This window comes from Marmota monax, unplaced genomic scaffold (assembly GCF_021218885.2).
Source record: "Marmota monax isolate L192 unplaced genomic scaffold, Marmota_monax_Labrador192_F-V1.1 WCK01_AAM20220418_F8-fsc00285, whole genome shotgun sequence".
Classification (NCBI taxonomy): Eukaryota; Metazoa; Chordata; class Mammalia; order Rodentia; family Sciuridae; genus Marmota; species Marmota monax.
Genome location: NW_026695045.1, coordinates 1,400,704 through 1,423,600, shown reverse-complemented (window position 1 = coordinate 1,423,600; position 22,897 = coordinate 1,400,704). Strand labels below are relative to the sequence as shown.

Here is a 22,897-nt window from a genome sequence, read left to right as displayed (position 1 = left end):
TAGCCCCTACACCCACCCACCCCCAAAAAAAATCCCAACATGTAATTATAGAAATGTATTTCCATGTATAATCAACATAGCTGTTCTGCCCTCATCCTCTGCCTTTTCCGCTTAGGAACCCGCTGTCAGTTTGCTTTTTAAACCCTCAGCACCTCATGATCTTTCTGGCACCTTCAGCAGCATCTGCTTGATTAGGCTCTCTCTTGGCTCAGAACCTCAGCAATTTCTTTGTTATCTTTGTCTACTGTCTCTCATTCAGTCTTTTAAAACGTGTGCCCTTTTTGCTTAAAATCAATGATTATTTATAGTTGACAATGTATTTTTGTATGGTATGTTGTTAAGATACATACTGAGCTGTTCATCTTGCCCTATGTGTTTTTCCAAACATGTATCCTGCAACTTTTCCAGATATCCTACTAACCTGTAGCTTCAGTGAACTTTGGGTACTACTTGCAGTAATTTCAATTTAAAATGCCTCCTGTGCTGCCTCTTTGCTTTTAATACCTCTTTAGGCTTCAAAATTTAATATCATGCCATCTCCAGGAAAACTTATGTGACTTCAGTTTTCCTCATCCTAATCCAAAGAACCCTTTCCTAGACCACTAATGAGTGAACTTTGTATAATACTTCTGTTAGAAGGCATCATATTTTATATATGGGGGTTTTTGTTGTAGTTTTGGTGGTGCCAGAAATCAAACCCAAGGCTTCAAGTGCTAAGCATATGCTCTACCACCGATCTGTGTACCAAGCCTATCATGTTCTTGGTGTTTTCATTTTTTGTCTTTAGTGGTGCTAGGGATTGGACTCGGGGTCTGCTAGGGAAATGCTCTACCACTGAGCAACTGTTGGTTTTTGGCTGGACAAAACTACTACGGAGGCATCTCCTAGAGAATAGCCAGATGTATGTTTAATATGCAAATGCCCAGTGCCTAACTACTTGTTTTCTTACCAAACTTGCGGTAAACTGTTGAAACTTTCCTTGCTAGGAGATCTTTTATGTGATTTATTTATTTTGGCAGCGGGGGTTGGGGGGACGGTCATGGGAAGTTCTGAGGATTGAACCCAGGGATGCTTTAACACGGAGTTATTTTATTTTTTTACTTACTTTATTTATTGAGACAATAAATTGCTGAAACTGGCCTTGAACTTTTGATCCTCTAGCCTCAGGCTTCCTAGCTACTGGGATTACAGACATGTGCCATGTGATTTTTAAAATCCTGTCTTGTGATTCTTAAAATCCACCTGAGGACTGGGGTTGGGGCTCAGCAGTAGAGCACTCGCCTAGCATGTACCAGGCCCTGGGTTCCATCCTTAGTACCACATTAAAAAAAATAATAATAATAAATTAAATAAAGGTATTGTGTCCGACTACAACTAAAAAATAAATATTTTTTAAAAAATCCACCTGGATCTGGGGTTGTGGCTCAGTGGTAGAGTACTTGTCTAGCGGGTGTGAGGCACTGGGTTCGATTCTCAGCACCACATATAAATGAATGAAACAAAATAAAGGTCCATCAACATCTAAAAAAATATTTTAAAAAATTAAAAAAAAAACCCACCTGAATCTCAATGTCATCTTACCATTCTTCCTTTGCCTACTTTCTGGTTTCTAGTGTACATATATATACATTGTATACACTAGGAAAAATGAAGTAAAAATTTAGGGTCCATCATTTTTGTTTATTTAGAACAATTTTTGTAAGCATAGGGATACAGATTAGATTAAAAACATTAAATACTAAGATTTTCTTGCTTGTAAATAGTCTTAATAAATTTCATTTCAGTAAATTACATTGATTCCCTGGTTGAAGTAATCCCTTATGAGACTCCTAATTAAGTTCAAGTAAACACTAAGTACCTACTTTTAGCTATATTTACTGTGTTGGAAAGTCTAAAATGAGGAAAGATAGTCCCTGTCTAGAGCTTAGTTGTGGTCTAAGAGTAGAAATTGACATAGTTTAACTTAAATTTCATACTAAGCTGACTAAACTAAATGCTATATAGTTCAAATAAAACCTATAAGATGGACACATGTGAGGGGCATAGAACCAGAAAGGTACAGAATATTTTATTCCTGGTCCTTTCACCAATATTACTGTAAAATGTGGTTTTTGGAACTTTTTCCATCTCAACTTCAAAGCCATTTTAGTCTAACTAATGGTAAATATCAAAACAAAAAAAAAAGTGAAAATCAAGTAACTGGTATTAACGTTTTGATATAGACTTCCAACTATCTGTTTGTAATGTGTTTTTTGTTGTTGTTGTAGATGGACATAATATATTTATTTATTTTTATGTGGTGCTGAGTATTGAACCCAGTGCCTCACATGTGCTAGGCAAGTGCTCTTCCACTGAGCTACAACCCCAGCCCCTATAATGTGCTTTTTACATAAATTGAATCATACCACCCTCCTTGTTTTATTTAGTATGTAACGGGCATTTCCATAAATATAAGTAGTAATTAGAACTTTACTAAGCAATTACATTTTAAAATTTGATACTAAGGAAATAATTAAGGGTATACACAAAGATAGAGCTATAATATGTTTTATAACAAAATAGTAGTGAAAAAATATTGACATTGCAAGGTATTACAGTATATCAGTAGGTGAAGAAATCAATAAAATACTCAGTATGGATTCAGTTTTGTCTTTAAATTTTGTGTATGTATGTGTACACACGTAGATATAAAAAAAACTACATATGTAGGAGAGGGAATTTCAGGCAGATTTATTTATTTATTTATTTGCTTTCTGAGTTGTTTTTCTCCGCCCCCGCCCCAATACTGGGGATTGAATCTGCACTGGGTAAGCATTCAATCATTGAGTTACACCCCAACTCTTTAAAAAAATTTTTTTTTTTATTCTGAAACAGTCTCACTAAGGTACCCAGGCCATCCTTAGACTTGTGATCCTTCTGCCTCAGCCTCTTAGGTACCTGGGGTTTCAGGTGTGTGTCACCGTGCTGAGCTCCAACTTTCTGAGTTTTCTGGTTTTCTATGAAATTTGAATAAATTATGTCATTGAAAAATTTTTTTTTGGATTAAGCGGGGAAAGGCTTTTTGGAGCCACGACTAGTAAGATTGAGATTATAGAATGATTTTAATACTAAGGAAATTTCTTTGTAATCCTTAACCATATGCTAACTGAATACTTAAGGGAATTTGTCAGTGGATTATGGTTTCTTCCTGGATAGTGTTCTTTCTAATAGGGAGTTGTCCAATAAATGTATGGTTAATAAGTACCCCTCAGAGATACATTCATAGATATTAACTACAAATACTTGATTATGTCTTTTTTTTTTTTTTTTTTAAACAGTCTCACTGTTGCCCGGGCTGATCTCCAACACCTCAGCACTAGTGATGCTCCTATCTTAGCCTCCTAAGTAGCTGAGGCTGTCAATGCCTATCTCCATTCCTGGCTCTGATCTTCTCTTTTAAGTTTCAATTCTTTGGTTCTTTCCTATGTCATTATCAGAGGATAATTTTTGTTTTGGGGACAGTGTTGCCGATAGCGTCTCAGTCTTTGTTATTGTAAGCATTATATTATAATGTGTGGGGGCGGGTGTTGGTTTTTGGTTTTTAAAGTGTTTTTTTCTCCGGGTGACTAACTTCTGTGAGGATAAAGATTAAGAGATTATGTTTTTTAATCTTGATATTTTTAATTACTAATCTAATACCCAGCCCATATTAAGAGTCCCCAAAATATTTTATAAATATTTTTGGCAACTTAAATGTTGATTAGCAATGAAATCCATTTGAAGAGGGTAGTACTGCATTCCTATTTGAAATCCCAATAAAATGAATAATTCCTCAATATTTTAGGAAATAATCATTTGGTTGAGGTTATTATATCTATCTGAAGTGCAGTGTTATAGTTTTGAGGGACAAAGTTTAAAATTATGGATAGCTATTTATAAAGTTAATTTTATATTTGTGCATCTTATTCCTAACAGATTATTAGCACCATGAACTGGAATAAAGGTGGCCCGGGCACTAAGCGGGGATTTGGTTTCGGAGGTTTTGCCATCAGTGCTGGGAAGAAGGAGGAACCTAAACTCCCACAACAGTCCCATAGTGCCTTTGGGGCAACTAGCTCATCTTCTGGATTTGGGAAGTCAGCTCCACCACAGCTTCCTTCCTTCTACAAAATTGGATCTAAGCGAGCCAACTTTGATGAAGAAAATGCGTAAGTGGTAATTCTTGGTGTTTTAGCAAAGTTTGGGCTTTAAGTTTCTATTCCATTAGCAGAAATTAAGGCAAAGAAACTTTGTTTCCCAAGTAATAATGACTTCCTAAATTGGTTATCTCACTGAATTGTATTGTTCCTAGTATGTAAATTGTTAAATCTACTTATTTGTAAGGAATATAATGTTTATATCTTTGTTTCATGAATAATGATTTCTCCCTGGCTGGCATTCTAGTGGGCAGTTACACAATAAATGCATGGTTTCAGGGTGGGAGACCATTGAAGCTTAAGTATGATTGAAGAGTTTTATATAATTTGAGTTTTGGTGGTCTTTACTGCACCCTTTTATTAATACCATATAAATCATTTTGTGAAAACACGATTGTCAGATCTGGTAGAAACGTTATCTTAGCATCTAAGTCCTCAAAATCATTATATTGTATCATCTTACAGTGATAGAAAAAATCTACTCAGATTTTCCCCACAGTTTTTTTGTTTTGGGGTACTGGGGATTGAACTCAGGGGCACTGGACCACTGAATCACATCCCCTTTGTATTTTAGAGACAGGGTCTCACTGAGTTGCTCAGTGCCTCGCTGTTGCTGAGGCTGGCTTTGAACTCATGATCCTCCTGCCTCAGCCTCCCAAGCTCATCCTGTCTGGCTCCCCACAGTTCTTAGGAAACATATTTATCAATTATAATTTTTACCTTGCTTGTCTAATAAAATGTTGTGAAAAGCTGGAATTTAAGTGTTTGAGCTCTAATTCCTAAGGATAATTTTTCCTGAATTTGAAGAAATTTTCTTTCTTTCTTTTTTTTTTTTTTAACATTTGAAAATGTTTATTAATCATTGATGACAGGTGTAGGGTAAATTTTCTTATTATTATTTCCATCCTGGTTCTGATGCTGCTTGAGTTTGTTTCGTTTTGCTGTACTGGGAATTAAACCCAGGGCCTTGCACATGCTAGGCAAAATGTTTTTCAGCTGAGCTACCTCTTCAGCCATTTTTGTTTATTTTGAGATTGGGTCTCTAAGTTTCCCATGCTGGCCTCATACTTGGGATCCACCTGCCTCAGCCTCCCATGTAGTGCTAGGATTACTGGCACACCTCACTGTTCCCAGCCATAAGTTTTTTTTTAATAATTAGGATTATACTCTAAAATTATGATAAATAGTATGTTGAATACATGAACCAGTAACATTTTATCATTATTAAGTTTTACTTGCTATACATAATTGCATGTGCCATATTCTTGTATTACTGGTAGCACAGTAGGTTTGTTTATACCAGCATTAGCACATCACCACAGACATGTGAGTAATGTATTGTGTTACAGTATCTGTAGGCATTAGGAAATTTTCAATTCTTTTATAATTTTATGGGACCACCACTATATGTATGTGATCTGTTGCTGACCTAAATGTTGTTGTGAAATGTATGACTATAAATTAGTATGTACATAATTACTACATTAGTGTACATATATGTGTATATATGTATGTGTAGCATAAGTTGTTGGAGCTTTTTAAAATAATTTCTATGAAAACTTGAAATGCTTTAAATTTTTAAGTTGCAGATGTTTGAACTAATATTTGTTTGTATTTTTTTTTTTTAAATTTTGAGGTAATGTCTAAACAATGTTTTATTTTAATATATCAAGATCTATACTGACATCCTTTTCTGGAATGTTTGTTGTAGAAAGAGTGATGGTTTCTCCAGGCTTTGAAGATGTCCTCTCTCAACACTTTCAAGTAGTGTGGTGAATGATTGTGGACTGAGCAATTTTTTGTTACCAGGGATTGAACTCAGGGCCACTTAACAGCTGAGCCACATCCCCAGCTCTATTTTGTATTTTATTTAGAGAGGGTCTCACTGAGTTGCTTAGTGCCTTGCTTTTTCTGAGGCTGGCTTTCAACTCACAATCCTCCTGCCTCAGCCTTCTGAGCCACTCTGTTGGTTCTCAAGAAATAGTCCAGAACTTCTAAAGAAAATCCTTAGACTTGAAAATATTTTTTAATTTTTTAAGGATTATAAAGAATGTTTTTTTAATATTTCAATCAAAAGGTTTATTTTTTCCTTTTTAGCACATACTCTTTAATATTTACCAATCTTATTCCAATGTAAAATATTTAATTTATATTGAAAATTCATTTCTTTTAACAGAACTGGGGATGTGATTTGAACAGACACTCTTGAAATGGATTATCTGCCATGACTGTTTTCTTGTAATATTATTAGAATTTTTGCACGTACTTGGTAATACTTAATTAAGTTTTTAAGTCTTAAAGCCGTGAAGAGTCGCTTAATTTGACCTGAATAGAATTTTTTGTTGTTGTTTTCAGACAGGGTTTTGATAAGTTGTTGGTCTTGCTGAGCTGTTGAGGTTGGATTCAAACTTAAAATCCTCCTATCTCAGCCTCCTAAGTTGCCAGAATTACAGACATGCAACACCACACCTAGCTAGAAAAAAAATTTTTAATAGTAAGATAAACCATAGTACCCCAACACACACACACGCGCGCGCGCGCGCGTGCAAAGGTTGTATAAAAAGATGTGCCATAATAAAAATTTCCGTTAAATGTCAGATTCACTGAACCCAGACTAAATAGTCACTTTACCACTCTACATTTTAATTTTCAGCTATTTTGAAGATGAGGAAGAAGACTCTAGCAATGTTGACTTACCTTACATTCCTGCTGAAAACTCACCTACCCGCCAGCAGTTTCATTCCAAGCCAGCAGATTCTGACAGTGATGATGATCCCTTGGAAGCATTTATGGCTGAAGTGGAGGCAAGTATCAGTTTATTTCTTCATTAAAATATGTAACAATTAGCTAGGCATTGTGAAACTTACCTGTAATCCCAGCTCTTCAGGAGGCCGAGGCAGGAAGATACAAGTTTGAGGCTAGCCTGGGCAACTTAACAAGACTATGTCTCAAAAAATAATAATAAAAATTGGGAGCCAGGCACAGTGGCCAGTGTTTGCAATCCCAGCAATTCAGGAAGGCAAAGCAGGAGGATTATAAGTTCAAGCCTTGCCCAGGCAACTTTAGTGAGACCTGGTCTCAAAGATTTGGTGTATAGCTGAGTGGTAGAGCAACCCTGTACCACTACAAAACAAAAACGAATTAAAAATTAATCAGAATTAGTTGACAATTATTAATAACTTTAGTTATTAACAGTAATTAAAAACTAGTTAACAAGGGCTGGGGTTGAGTGCTTGCTCAGTGGTGGAGCGTTTGCCTTGCATGTATGAAGCACTGGGTTTGATTCTCAGCACTGCATAAATATATGAATAGAATAAAGGTCCATCGACAACTAAAAAATATTTTTAAAAAAGAAAAGGAATAGTTAACAAACCCTGTTCATATTTTGGATTCTGCTTGTTTTATTTGTTTAATTTTGCTCTCAACTTCCCTTGCCCCATAATATTTTTTAGTTCTAGATGGACACAATACCTTAATTTTATTCATTTATTTATTTATTTTTGAGTTTGACTATTTTAGGTGTTTGTTTAAGAATCTTTACTCATCTTTCTATTCTTCCGATCTTTTTTTTTAATTAAATTATTTTTCTAATTTGTTATGACAGCAGAATGAAATTCATTTCATATTACACATATAGAACATAATTTTTCAAGTCACTGATTGTACACAAAGTATTTTCGCAGCATTCGTGTACTCATTCATGTACTTAGGGTAATGATGTTTAAGTCATTCCACCATCATTCCTACCCCTTTGCCCCCTCCTATCCCCCTCCCTCCCCTTTGTCCTATCTAAAGTTCCTCCATTTCTCCCATGCAACCTGCCCATCACCATTATGAGTCAGTCATTTTTTAAAATATATCTTTTTAGTTCTATGTGAACACAATATCTTTATTTCATTTTTTTTTTTTTTTTAATGTGGTCTGAGGATTGAACCCAGTGCCTCACATGTGAGGGGCAAGTGCTCTACCAGTGAGCCACAACCCCAGCTATCACTTATTTATTTATTTATTTATTTATTTATTTAGAGAGAATTTTTTAATATTTATTTTTTAGTTTTCGGCAGACACAACATCTTTGTATGTGGTGCTGAGGATCAAACCCGGGCCACACGCGTGCCAGGCGAGTGCGCTACCTCTTGAGCCACATCCCCAGCCCCATTTATTTTTTTTTAATGTGCTGAGGATTGAACCTAGTGCTCCAATAGTGAGCCACAACCCCAGACCTGTGTAATCATAGTGTTCTTAAATAACTCTTATTCAATCTAGCACTTATTAAGTACATGTTTATGTAAGGCAATTAAACTTCCAGCTTAAATTACAAATTTTGTAGTTTTAAATGTTACTTCTTATTAACATTAGTATTAGTATTTATAACCTCCCCATAGGAATTAAAACTTATGACCACTCCCATCTGGAAATTCTTCTCACTAGGTTTTTATGATTTTTGCATTTTTTCCCATCTCTGTGGCTTGCTTGCTTTCTTTCTATTTAGTTGCTTATTTATTTTTTTATTATGGAAAATTTCAGACATATAACATTAGAATAATAAAATGAACTTTTCAAATTTGTCAATTAACTTTTAACCAGTCTTCTGTGATCAAACCCCTCCCTCATCATGTCATGGTGGTGCACATCTATAGTTCTAGTGACTCAGGAGGCTTAGCCAGGAGGATTGCAAGTTTGAGGTCAGCCTCAGCAACTTAGCAAGGACCTAAAAAATTTAATAAGAACCTATCTGAAAATAAAGAAGGATTAGGGATGTGGCTCAGTGATTATGTGCCCATGGGTTCAATCTCCAGTACACAAAACAAATACAAAAACCCTCCTTCCTCAAAACCTGTTTTGGGTAGTTTTAAAGTAAATTCAAGACACATAATTTCATCTGTCAGTATTTTTGTATGTATAAGATTACTTTTAAACATAATCACTATATCATTGTTACACCTAAACAAAATCCTTAAATATATATCTATGATCTTTCTTCTTATGATCCTCTCTCAGTTCCTCAAATAGAGAGGCCCTTTAGTGTTCTCTACATTAATTTACTGTCTCTCTCCTTTTTTTTTTTTTTTTTTTGCTTTCATTACTGGGGATTCAACTCTCGGCCTCATGCATACTAGCCAAGCACTCTACACACTACTTTACTCTTTATACTTTTGTTAGTTACCTTATCCACTTATAAAACTTAACTTCTGTGTGCATAATTCACGTCTTTAGTCCCATGCTTTGTTTTTTTTTTTTTTTTCAGTTTTAACCCTACTTTTCTGGAAGCATATTGACCATTTTTACCTGGGCATGTCCCAGTGCCACCTTAAACCCAGTTCATTATCTTTTCCTCTTTAACTAGTTCACTGTCTTGTCTTATTCCTATTACTAGCACCAGTACTCATTCAATATAAAACCTTGTTTTAGCGTCTTTCTTTCACTTGCCCCCACCCACTTTTTTTTTTTAAGCAGATTTTCAAGCATATATATTTCTTGTGTGGGGGGGTATTGGTACCCAGAGGCACTTAACTGAGCTACAACCGCATCTCCTGATCTTTTATTTTTTATTTTGAGTTGCTAGGGCCTTGCTAAATTGCTAAGGTTGACCTCACACTTGATATCCTCCTGCCTCAACCTTCCAGGTTGCTGGGATTATAGGTGTGCGCCACTGAGCTCAGCTTCAAACATATTCTTACTATAAACTTACTATAGGACATAGAAAAAAATATATATGTAATTTTTAACATCAGACAACTGAGCCCTATGATAGTATTTACTCATTTGTGTATGTGTATGATGCTGGGGATTGAGTCCAGCACCTCATGCATGCTAGGCCAAGCCCTAATATAATTTATATAGCATGCCTTGCATCATATTGACAATATTTGGATAGCAGGAACTCAAATCTAATTTTTCTTGCTTTAGTAGTCCAAGAGCATAACTTTTTCCAGTATATAACACTGCCCTTCTTCATTTACTAAGTGGGTTGATCTTCACAGTATCCCTTGCATCTTTTCATTCCTTTCTGTTTTCACTATTATTTATTCTACTCTATACTCTATTTAACCTGTTGTCTGATTTAAATATTTTCTCTCCTTCAGACTCTCCCCTCTCCTGTTTATGTGGTCTGTAGCTACAGGTTGATGAGACCAAATCACATTTCTTATTAATTCCTTTTGTTTAAAATCTCTCCTTTGTTGCTTATGAAATAACATTCTCCCAGATTCCTAATTTGTCTTCAGTCAGAATTCATCTCTCCTCTAAGAAAAGAGGGAACGGATACAATATGGACGTGTTTTAGTTTGACCTAGATGTTGTTTGTAAAAATAAGAGCCACCATTTTTAAAATCAGGGAATTTTGTCTTAATTTTCAGGCTCCATGAAGTGGAATAGCTAGCAATACTAAGCCTGCTTTCTTGTGTGGCAAAAATAAGCTATTGCTGAGTAAGTGGCTCTCTACTTTATAGACAAGGCATGCATTTTTCTTGTTCACATCAATCCCTGTTTTCTTGATGTTTAGGGCTTGCTTATAGTCAGTTATCATAACACTTGCTTTGTAATTTTTCTTTTAGTAGAGGAATATTTTTCCAAATTCAGTTCTGTTACATAATCAGAAAATAAAAGACTGAGGGCGATTCAAGAAAAATTAGCATGCTTCTTGAGAAGATTATTCCTGTTTACTGGAGTGCAAGAAAAGTATGTTTATGTGGCAAAAGAATACAACTTTTTATTTTTTAACATTTATTTTTTAGTTGTAGGTGGACACAATACCTTTCCTTTATTTTTATGTGGTGCTGAGGATCGAACCCAGTGACTCATGCATGCTAAGCAAGAGCTCTACCTCTGAGCCACAACCCTGGCCCCAGAATACAGCATTTCTTATCGTGGCTTTATTCATTTATTACCAGCTTGGCACCCATTAGATATTTGAGTTTCTCACCTTTGATTTAGTCCAGTTCAAGTACTTGTTGAAAGTATGTACCTAAAAGGAGACAGGGCCAGAATTCACTTCTAGCTCTCAAATTCTTCATGTTGTTTTATTCTTTATCTGAGTTCTAGCACTGTGTATTTCTGCCACATGAACTATTCAGGACATTCTCATATGCTTCCCAAAATTATTCAGGACATACATGTACCTTACAATGTAGTAGGTATTTAAGTAAATATGTTAAATGATTCATTGTGAAAGTAAAGACCATAAATGATTTGCTATGTTTGAGATGTCTTGAACCTATTGTGTTTTTTTCCTCTTCTTGAGATGTGTATGTTTCCTAAGAGCTGTGTTTCCAAGAGAACCTTGTCATTGTTTCTTGAAATCCCTAGTGATGGATTAAAAGAAACATCAGTTCCTGATTTTCTAGGTTTAAATTTAGATTTAAATTATAGTAGTGGCAGCTGACATAGCCCCTTTTGAATGAAAGTAAACAAGAACATCCCAAATTCTCTTGCTTGGCATTTAAATAGTGAAGTTGTTTAGAGGTTAAATCTTTTTTGGTACAGTTATCATTTCTCCTGGGTATCTTTTTGGTGTGTGGTATCAAGGAGTTTTGCTTGTTTTAGAGATTGAATGTTATCTGATCTAGAAGAACATGTTGATGCCTAAGTGCCACAGTCTGGCTGGACCTACTTGGCTAATGGCTCCCAGCACCTAAGTGGTTGGTTTTTTTGTTTTGTTTTTTGGTACCGGAAATTGAACCCAGGAATGCTTTACCACTGAGCCATATATCTAGTCTTATTTTTTATTTTAAGAACATAGTCTCACTGAGTTGCCCAGGCTGGTCTGACTTACTGTTGTCCTGCCTCAGCCTCCTGAGTTGCTGGGATTACACATGGCTGTTTGCATTAATTCTTTTTTTTTTTTTTTTTTTTTAGTTGTGATAGACCAAATGTTTTTATTTTATTTGTTTATTTTTATGTGGTGCTAAGGATCAAACCTAGTGCCTCATGTGCTAGGCAAGCGCTCTTGTCACTGAGCAACAGCCCCAGCCCTGATTGTGTTATTTGTTTATTTCACATGTCAGTTTTTCTAAAAAGTCTAAACTTTTCTATTACTTAAACTAGATGATTTATTCTTAGGTAGTGTTCTAAAGGAAGATTTAGTCTAAAAAAAAAAAAAACAGTCCTTCAAGTGTTGTGATCTGATCTATTTAATATGTTACATTGTATCCTGTTTAATTTATAATAATATGTATATCTTGTATCTGACAGCTTTCAATTCCTTGAAAAGTAGATTGTCTGTGTTTAATACTTTTTTAAAAAATAATTACTCTCTATTGGGAACATTTGATTGGAACATTTGATTTAGTAGAACATCTAACCATGCCATTTTAAAAAATCAAAGATAGAAAAATTTACATTGCTTTATGACAAACAGTTGTGCAGAATATGTATAACCTTAGGAAATCATGTAAATCTTTTGATATTGATTTCAAATGTATAAAACAAAGGAACTATTTAGTAGTGAATGTCAGTTTACTGTGCATAAGAATTGGCTAAGGAAAATGAAAAAAAAAATACATATTTAACTCCATCCCCAGGAATTCTGATGTTGTAGGTCTAGAACGGAGTTTTCAACTACAGAATTATTAGTGTTTGGGGTTGAATATTTTTCTTGTGACTGCTATTCTGTATATTGGAGAATGTTTAACTGCATCTCTGGACTTTGCCAACCTGTAACACCAACCTCCCTCGCTCCCCAAGTTTTGATAACCAGAAGTGTCACCAGACCCTACCAAATGTCAAACCCAGGTTAAGTACCCCTTTCCAAATGGTTCTCAGATCCAGAAAATTATATTTTTTACCAGGCCCACTGGTAAACTAACATAAGTGGTCTCAATTTACACTTGGAGAAATCCTGATTTGCCTGAATTTTAGGCCCTTTAAAGCCATAGTTAAATCATTAACTTAAAAAAAAGTGACCCATTGTTATGTGTTTGTGAGTCAAGTGTTTTTGTTAATTTTTCTGTGCATGGTAGAAGTATATATATATATATTACAGATTAAAAAATTTTCAGTCTAGCTGGGTGTGGTGGCTACTTGGGAGGCTGAGTCAGGAAGATCACAAGTTTGAGGCCAGCCTGCAGAACTTAACAAGACCCTGTCTCCAGAAAAAAAAAAAAAAATGAAAAGGGCTAGATACCCAGCTTGATGATAGTACTTGCCCAGCATGTGTGAGGCCCTTTGTTTAATCCTCAGTACTCCCAAAATAATATTGAAAAAAAAATCACACAGTCCATGTATAGCCAAGATTTTAGAATATTTGGATTTTTCTCTTTCAAAAATAATTATCAAAAGTGGACTTTGATTATATCAAAATGCAGTTGTCAGAAAATAACTAGGGATTGGGTTGTTGCTCAGCAGTAGAGCACTTGCCTAGCATGTGTGAGGCACTGGGCACTGGGTTTTAAGCATAACTTAAAAAATAAAGAAATAAATAAAATAAAATAAAGGTATTGTGTCCATCTACAACTGAATTTAAAAAAATAACTAAAGCTATGACAATAGTTGTTCCAATCTGAATTCTTTTTGTTTGTTTATTTTTATATGGTGCTGAGGATCGAACCCAGTGCCTCACACATGCTAGGCGAGCGCTCTATCACTGAGCCCCCAATCTGAATTCTTTATAAAAAAAATGTTTCCCAGGCTAGGGTTGTGACTCAGCAGTAGGGCGCTCGCCTCGCACCCTGGATTCGATCCTCAGCACCACATAAAAATAAATAAGTAAAATAAAGGTATTGTGTCCAACTACAACTAAGAATATATATATATTTTTTTTAAATTTCCCTTTCAGTGTTTTTAGTTGTTGTGATTACATGTGATCTTTTGTTTTCATTAGGATCAGGCAGCTAGAGACATGAAGAGGCTTGAAGAAAAGGACAAGGAAAGAAAAAACGTAAAGTAAGTTGTTTTCTTCTCCCTTACCATGGTTACTTGAAAATTACTAAAGTACTGCCAGGTCTACCTTCCCAAAGTTTATAGTGGAAAAAAAAAATAAAGTATATAAGTATCTTTACTTAGTCTTGGGTTGTAGCTCAGTGGTAGAGCACTTGCCTAGCATGTGTGAGGAACTGGGTTCGATCCTCAGCACCACATAAAAATAAATAAAATAAAGGTCCATCAACAACTAAAAAAAATATTTAAAAAGAAATATCTTTACATGAACATATTCCTATATCTTGAATATTTTTATAGGTATAGAGATGGCAAAAAATCTTTGCGTTTCCAGTAATTAAGAGGTATTCTGTTTGAAAGAATAGCGTTTGGTCTTCAACTTATAAATAATTGTGGTAAACATAAGAAATAAATTACAGTGGGGTTTAGGAGAACATAATTACTGAAGTTTTGGTTCATTGTTCTGAGTTTTGTCCCATAATTAGTATAAAATAGATTATAAAAAGTAACATCATGAGGGCTGTAGTTGTAGCTCAGTGGTAGAGTGCTTACCTAGCATGTGTGAGGCACTGGGTTCGATCCTCAGCACAACATTAAAAAATAAATAAAAAAAATAAAGGCATTGTGTCCATTTACAACTGAAGTGACATCATGCTTTAGTAACCATAGTCAGAACTTGAATACTTTATTTCCTGGGAAAGAAGAAACTTCTCTTTCCCTTGCTAAATATATTCCTAAGGCTTTTTCTATCAGACATGGTTGGATTTTTCTCTCTATTTGCTTGCCAGTCAGTGGTTCAACCTCTTCCCAGAGTTCCTGTGCCATGTGGAGGTTCAGCCCTCTTTGGGTGCTCATGATGTATTGCATTCTCCTCCAGCTGCCCTAGCCTGGTGGTGTTGCTTTGCTAGTTGCCTTAGGAATACTAAGTGTTATAGGTAGGCAGAAAGTCTGATTAGAACGAGATGGTGGTAGGGGCTGGGGTTGTGGCTCAGTGGTAGAGTGCTTGCCTAGCATGTGTGGGACACTGGGTTCAATTCTCAGCACTGCTTATAAATAAATGAATAAAATAAAGGTCCATCAACAACTAATATATTTATATATATATGTGTGTGTGTGTGTGTGTGTGTATGTATATATAATATATGTGTGTGTATATATATATATATATATATATATAAAAAGATGGTTGTGGATAGGCTGGGAGTATAACTCTATGGCAGAGCTTTTGCCTAGCATGCATAGGCCCCCCCAGTTTGATGCTCAGTTACCCCGCCTCCCCACACACACACAATTCTTTGAGGAAATAGTTGGATATGGGAACTAAACAACCATAGTTTGTGTAACTGCAAGAAATGCAGCAACTGGCAGTAGTTCCCTTCTCTATATGAACTGCTTAGGAGATTTAGTTCTAAACACATAAAGGAGTTAATGTTAGTTTTTCTCTCTCTCCCCCATCCACAAGGTAAATGATTTTGGCTCAAAAGTTTATTCTAGAGCTAGAAACACTGAGGGACAGTAAGAAATTTGTGACATTCTTCCTACTATTTACTAAATGCAGGCTTTTTATATAATATGAAATATTTTTCACAGCTGCGTTGTGTTTGTTTTATGGGTTGCCAAGGCTAGGATCCTTTGTCTACAGAAAGTTTTTACTTCTTATATTAGTAATTGATATTTCTAGGGATACCATGTCATCCCATTCAAAAGAAATGCCAAGTGTAGCTCATAGAGCAAAACCACACATATTTGATGGGTGGATAGTTTACAGTGTGCTCATTGCTGCTTTGTTATTGTTAGTGTTGAGAGTTCCTGTTATGCATGGAATCCAACACTAATTTACTGTAAGTATGGAGCTGGGTATGTGGAACATTTGCAGGGAAGTTTGTTTCTCCGCTTGTTTTTCCAGGGGTATTCGAGATGACATTGAAGAGGAAGATGACCAAGTGAGTTCCTATGCAGTATTTCTATCTTTTATTTTTACCCCACAAAGTCTGTACTGGGAACAAGCTAGAATTTGCCTTTACTGAAATGGCCATTCCTTACATTGAGCAGGGAATGTCATTTGACTTGCTTCTTTTCTACCTCTGTGATCAATTGGTAATATACCATAAAGATTCACATGACTTTTCCCAATTTTGAAGATGGAACTTTTGATCAGCTGACATCAAAAACAAACATGAGCTTCATTCAGCGTTCTTTCTTTAAATCCAAAATTAAAGTTTATTTTGATAAATCAATAATAAATAGGAACTATTGATGGCCTTTAGAATATCTAACCTCTACCTCTAAGGGTTCTGTTTATGATTCTTATATTTGAAAATGGAACATTAATGACTGTCCGTTAGTATTTCTTTTTTCCATTGTTGAGTTTTAGGGTGGTGACAACCAGGGTAAGCAGTAGCCCTTTCCAGGTTTGTGACCTTTCTGATCAGTGTCTACTTCCAAACTTGGATTGGTAAAGCTCCAGCATGTGTTCTATAACTCTGGACAGTTAGATAGACACCCCACCCCAGGAAGGCTATAGAATACACAGATTTGTAAATATTCTGCTAGACAAATTATTTTGTAGTACTAATTGCTTTGTTCATTTCTTATGATTCTTCTCCTAAATACTGCTATTATAAAAGGATTATTACTAGTAAAAGTCTTGCCTTATTTGGTAGGTATTTAAACTGTGCAGTCTTCTGGTACAGTGTGCACTCGTTATTGGAAAAGAAACATTTTTCAATTGTACTTGGGTGTGATTATGTCCTTGTGCTTTCCTGCAGGAAGCTTATTTTCGATACATGGCAGAAAACCCAACTGCCGGTGTGGTTCAAGAGGAAGAAGAAGACAATCTGGAATATGATAGTGATGGGAATCCAATCGCACCTTCCAAAAAAATAATCGATCCTCTTCCGCCCATTGATCATTCAGAGGTATGGTGTTTCTTGCTGAATTTATTATTATTTCAAAAGGATACAGTTTTCTTTAATTTTAATATTTAGGTTTTCCCAATATCTGAATACTCTAATGCCTTGAGAATTTTTGTACTTGGGGATCTTTTCTCCCTGTTGAGGCTTTCACAGTCTGTGGTGTTACCAAAAGGTATAGCTGAATCACTTGCTCTCGTTTAATTTTAGAATTTTAAGAGTGTTTTTCCAAGCAACTGTATTTGTTTTCCAGAAACAGTGCTTAACTATCTTCCTTTCAAATGGGCCTTGGGTCTTCATTTGTTTTTTAGTTGCTATAAATATTATTGCCCCCAAATAGTCAGATCAGAGCCTATTTATTCAAAGTAGAGCCAGGAATTATGAGTTCCATAAGTCAAAAAAAGGAAAAGAGACTGTCAGTGTACTTGAAAAAATATCAGTGCTTTTTCCAAGTTAAATATCAGACTAGAATTTGCATATCCTAGTGACTAGATCTAGAGCAATGGTTCTCAGAATATGGTCCTAGACCCCTGAAAGAGCCATTTCAGAGTCTATAAAAGTCAAAAAAGAATTTTTTTGATACTAAGAATTTGTCTTTTTCATTGTATCAGCATTTGTACTGATAGTATAAAAGCAGTATAGGTAAAACTATTGCCACCTTAGTATGGATTAAGATAGTGGCACCAAACTGCTCCAGTAGTCATTATATTATTCCCTACAAGACCATTGCAATTTATATATTTATTTATTTTTTAGTTGTAGTTGCACACAATACCTTTATTTATATGTAGTGATGAGGATTGAACCCAGGGTCTCGGACATGCTAGGTGAGCACTCTACCACTGAGCTGAGCTACAACCCCAGCCCCAAGACCATTGCAGTTTAAAAACGAGGTGGGGGAGGTGCCTGGCATGGTGGCTTAGTGGTAGCGCGCTCACCTGGCAAGCGCGGGGCCCTAGGTTCAATCCTCAGCACCACATACAATCAAATAAAAGTATTGTGTCCAACTACAACTAAAAAATAAATATTTTTTTTAAAGGGGGCGGAGTTCGTCTAAGAATACCCTTATGGAACAGATTAAATCTGATCCTTGAGTTACATGTCTTTTTATTTTTTGGTATTAGGGATTGAACCAAGGGGCACATAACCATTGAGCCACATCTCCAGCCTTTTTATTTTTTTATTTGAGATAGGATTTCACCAAGTTGCTTAGGACCTCACTAAATTACTGGGCTGGCTTTGAACTTGAGAATCCTCCTGTCAGAGCCTCCCAGGTCAATGGGATTACAGGCATGCACCACCGTACCCACGAGTTAAAGGTCTTTTTTTATTCTGTGTGTCCAAAAGGGAAGAACACATAAAATATTTCTATTGGCATACCAAAATATGATAGTTGACTCCGGGGAAAGCATTTATATGTTTGAATTGTAGGCTGAACTAGCTGTTTTATTTTCGTGGAACATTATTTGTAACTGAGAAAATGAATGATACCTCAAGGAAAACAATTATGTTTATTACCAGTGCTAGAAATTAAAACTTTCAAACAAAAATTAGAATTTGGAAACTTATATTCACCATAGTGAGCTTGACAGTTTCTTAAGACTGTGGTGATAAAATTGATGATGACATTAATGAATATGAATTTTAAAATTCATAATGAGCTGTGTCAGCATTTAGATGATCTGCATACTATCTTAGTGAACCAATATTTTCCATGTGATCACTATTATAAAATCATCAGAGTCCATCAAAATACTGTCATGAGCAATGTTTTTTTTGTTTGTTTGTTTGTTTTTACACCTAGGAATGTTTTACCTTTAAGCTACACCACAGCATTTTGTTTTGTTTTTGAGACAGGGTCTCTCTGAGTTGCTGAGGCTGGCCTTGAACTTGTGATCTTTCTGCCTCAGCTTCACTGAATTGCTGGGGCTACAGGGAACACCAACATGCTGACTAGATCAATGACTTTTAATGTAATTAGTATAAAAAGTTCAGTGATTTGGTATCAGATTACACAATGAAAATAACCTTTAAGAAGTGACCACTAGTGGGCTGGAGTTGTGGCTCAGTGACAGAGCGCTTGCTTAGCAAGTGTGAGGCACTGGGTTCAATTCTCAGCACCACATATAAATAAATAAAAAATAAAGATTCATCAACAAATTAAAAAAAAAAGTGACCACTAGTCAAGTTTTAGTGTGGTATCAAAAAAGAATAGAAGCTGGGCATGCTGGCACACACCTATGATCCTAGCTGTTGTGGAAGCTGAGGCAGGATCAGGAGTTTAAAGCCAGTCTCCACAACTTTTCTAGGACCTAAGCAACTTGGCAAGAGCCCGTCTATAAATAAAATATTAAAAAAGGCTGGGGTTGTGGCTCAGTGATTAAGCATCCCTGGGTTCCATCCCTGATACCAAAAATATATATATAATTTTGCTTAAGAAATGTATTATAAATAATTTGTTGGTAGAGAATCATTTAGGCAAATTCTATTGAACAAAGGGATGCTTTATTACTGAGCTACATCTCCAGCCCCTTTAAAATTATGAGACAGATTCTCACTAAATTGCCCGGGCTGATTTGCAAGTCTGTGATTACAGGTTTGTGCCACCATGCCCAGTTAGCCAAATTCTCATGTGGTGGTATGCTTATGTTTTGTATCCTAAAGTAATCTATGGAATGAGCAGCAGAAATGACTGCTGCTCTCTTTGGAATTAAAAATGTATAACTGATTTTTGTTTGTTTGTTTAATCTTGCTAGGGATTTAACCCAAGAGTACTTAACCACTGAGCCACATCCCCAGCCCTTTTTATTTTTAATTTTGAGATAAGATCCTGCTAAGTTGCTGAAGCTGACTTTGAATTTGTGATCATCTTGCCTCCACCTTCCAAGTTGGTGGGATTACAGGTTTGCTCCACTGTGGCTGGCATTACAGGCAATGCAAGCAATTCCTTGTTTTTAAACAGAGTAGAGTGCCCTCTAATGGCTAAAGCTTTTCTCTTAATTATTAGGAGTGTTTCTAAATGCCTAGAACTAGGTGAACAACTTAATCCAAAACATATTTAAATGTTAGAGTGAACTATCATCCTTAAAATATGTGTTCTCTCAGGACTTTGGCATTGTAGAAATTCTGTGTTCTGCTTCTAGGTTGTTCAAATCTAAGTTGTCACTAGGAATATTAGTTTATACCTATAATCTTGTATCTTTGTGTTGGGTGTGGGGGGTGCTGAGGCAGGAGGCTCACCAGATCAAGGCCAGCCTCTGCAACTTAGACCCTGTCTCAAAATAAAAAGGACTGGGGTAAAGCTCCCTTGGGTTCAATCCCCAGTACCCCCCCCCCCAAAAAAAATAATAATAATCTGAGGTGGTATTAAATGTTGGTCTCTTTGGGAAAGAGATTGATATTTATAAGAAAAGACAGAGGCTGTACTTTCTGGAATGTGTGTCAAGAATAAATGAATTCCTTTGTTCTTTCTAGCAAGAAAGGGATTATTTGTGTTATATTTGTAAAAGATTATTTTGCACTAAAATCAAACTTACAGGATTGACTCTTGAATTCTAGACTAACTTTGAATAATTGGACCTGCAGATTGACTACCCACCATTTGAAAAAAATTTTTACAATGAGCATGAGGAGATAACCAACCTCACTCCACAACAGTTAATAGATCTCCGGCATAAGCTCAATCTTCGGGTAAGACACTCATTTATCAAGTATTTTTATGTTAACGATAGTTAGTCTAGGTTTGTATTCTTGCTTTTTCAAACTAATAACCTTGGATTTTTTTTTCTAATGGTCTCTGAACTGCCTTTGCTAGAATAATAATTATATCGCTTGGGCTTACTTGATTTGATTGTTTTAGTCCTCCAGATGACCTTTTAGGATAGGACATTTTTTTCTTTCATGTATTCAGTCAACTTTATATGTACTGTCCTGTGTGGTATATCAAAGAATGATTAGAAAGCCTCCTCTTTAGGAAGAGGAAACAGGATTGTTAGATGTGAATAACATGAAGTCTTAGAATATTTTGAAATTATGATACACTTTTTAAGTCACATATTGTGTACCTTTTTTAAAAAGAAGAAATGAGGGGCTGGGATTGTGGCTCAGCGGTAGAGCGCTCGCCTAGCACGGCGGGGCATGGGTTTGATCCTCAGCACCACATAAAAATAAAGGTACTTGTGTTGTGTCCATCTACACCTAAAAAATAAATATTTAAAAAAAAAGAAGAAGAAATGAAGACCTTGTAAAAATACATATGCACTACTTTCAGAATGAGATGGCTTTAATTGCTTACCAAAATGTTTTGGGTTGCTCATTGGCTATATTGTTTAGAGTCCTTCTCATGTTAGTTAATGAAACTTAATACACTCATCTACTTTGATGTGAATAACTTTCCAGTTCCTCTGCCTTATTGGTTGCTACATGAAAACTCCTGCTTTTAAAGAGGTGTATGTATGTGCTTGCGTACATGCACATGTGTGCGTATGCACATTTGTTTGTGTTTATTTTCCCAGAGATTAACAATCCTCCATAAAATGTTTTTTTTTTTTTTGAATACTTATTTTTTTAGTTTTAGTTGGACACAATACCTTTATTTTATTTATTTTCATGTGGTGCTGAGGATCGAACCCAGGGCCTCACACATGCTAGGCAAGTGCTCTACCACTGAGCTACAACCCCAGCCCTCCATAAAATTTTTAATGAAATTCTTTTTGAAAATGTCAGCATCACTGGGGAAGCATTGAAAGGTTACCACTTTGGGAGACAAAATAGAGATAATAAACCCTGTTCTTGACCTGGGCATAGTTGTAACAGAGCTTGATAGTGGCTAAAACATCACTAGGGGATACAGTAACTCTTCTGGCAATATTTTTTGTAACCAGTGGGTATAGACTTGCCTTCATCTGAGTTTATATGTAATTTTTGTTTTGAGTAAATTTTATTGTTTTTTTTCCTCCTACCTGGTTAATATTTATGCAAAACTAGAAAAAAAATTCTTTTTTTTTTTTTTTACAATTCATTGAATGGGTTTTTGTTTTATTTTGTTTGAGATAATTTTTATTTAAAAGATTTTTAGGTACTTAGTCATTTAAAACCAAGTGACAGTTATCTCGGGAGTTGTTTATATGAAATCCTCATATTATTTGAGGTTTTGCCTTTTCAGTGCATACTTTTGGCTACAGATTTATGTTATCACTTTTTCATACTCAAGCTAAATGTTAGATCCAGGTAAGTGTTGTTGAACTTCAAATACTATTTATATTGTTGTACAAGTCATTCCTGGAGGTTGTCTCTATCTCTAGGTTTCTGGTGCTGCACCTCCTAGACCAGGAAGTAGTTTTGCTCATTTTGGATTTGATGAACAACTTATGCATCAGATTCGGAAATCTGAGTACACACAGCCCACTCCAATACAATGTCAGGTAAGTAAACATAATGAAAGAAAAATGAAGAAGAATGATATTTAGTGACTGTATTTAGTTGACAACAAAGTCAAAACAGTAAAATAATGTTTAAGGTAGAACTATATTGACATGGGTAGATGGTACAAATATTTCTTCTGACTTTGTCCTTAATTTTTCCTCTAATTAAAAGGGGGTGTGGGACATAAATAAAATCCAAGAGGATTTTTTAAACTTTTAAAAATTAAAGAGCAAGTGTGAATTATTCACCCCTCTAGGAAATTTTAAGTGGCTAAGAAATGTTCTTTTATATCTGATAAATACCTTGAAAACACGATATGAAGAAAATAATCAGTTCTACCTTAACAAAAAGATTTGTGGTGGACTGGAGTCGTGGCTCAGTTGGTAGAGCGCTTGCCTAGCATGTGGGAGGCACTAGGTTTGATTCTCAGCACCACATATAAGTAAATAAATAAAGGTCAATCAACAACTAAAAAAAAAAAAAAAGATTTGTGCATGGACATCTTGAGCA

The 22,897-nt window shown here is 35.5% G+C and overlaps 1 protein-coding gene across 4 annotated transcripts in view; it reads left to right on the top strand.

The window, feature by feature from the left end:
* The window catches only part of Ddx42 (DEAD-box helicase 42), a 43,923-nt gene that overhangs the window by 7,369 nt on the left and 13,657 nt on the right, over positions 1 to 22,897 (top strand). For 3 of the 4 annotated variants that reach the window (XM_046427723.2, XM_046427722.2, XM_046427721.2), the window contains exons 2-8: positions 3,955 to 4,187; positions 6,829 to 6,979; positions 13,996 to 14,057; positions 15,958 to 15,994; positions 16,820 to 16,969; positions 20,549 to 20,653; positions 22,267 to 22,386. In XM_046427723.2, the coding sequence (XP_046283679.1) occupies positions 3,967 to 4,187; positions 6,829 to 6,979; positions 13,996 to 14,057; positions 15,958 to 15,994; positions 16,820 to 16,969; positions 20,549 to 20,653; positions 22,267 to 22,386 (846 nt within the window). In that variant the 5' untranslated portion in view covers positions 3,955 to 3,966. Of the gene's footprint in view, positions 1 to 3,954; positions 4,188 to 6,828; positions 6,980 to 13,995; positions 14,058 to 15,957; positions 15,995 to 16,819; positions 16,970 to 20,548; positions 20,654 to 22,266; positions 22,387 to 22,897 lie in introns of those variants that run through there. The other variant, XM_058573723.1, reaches the window with a different exon arrangement.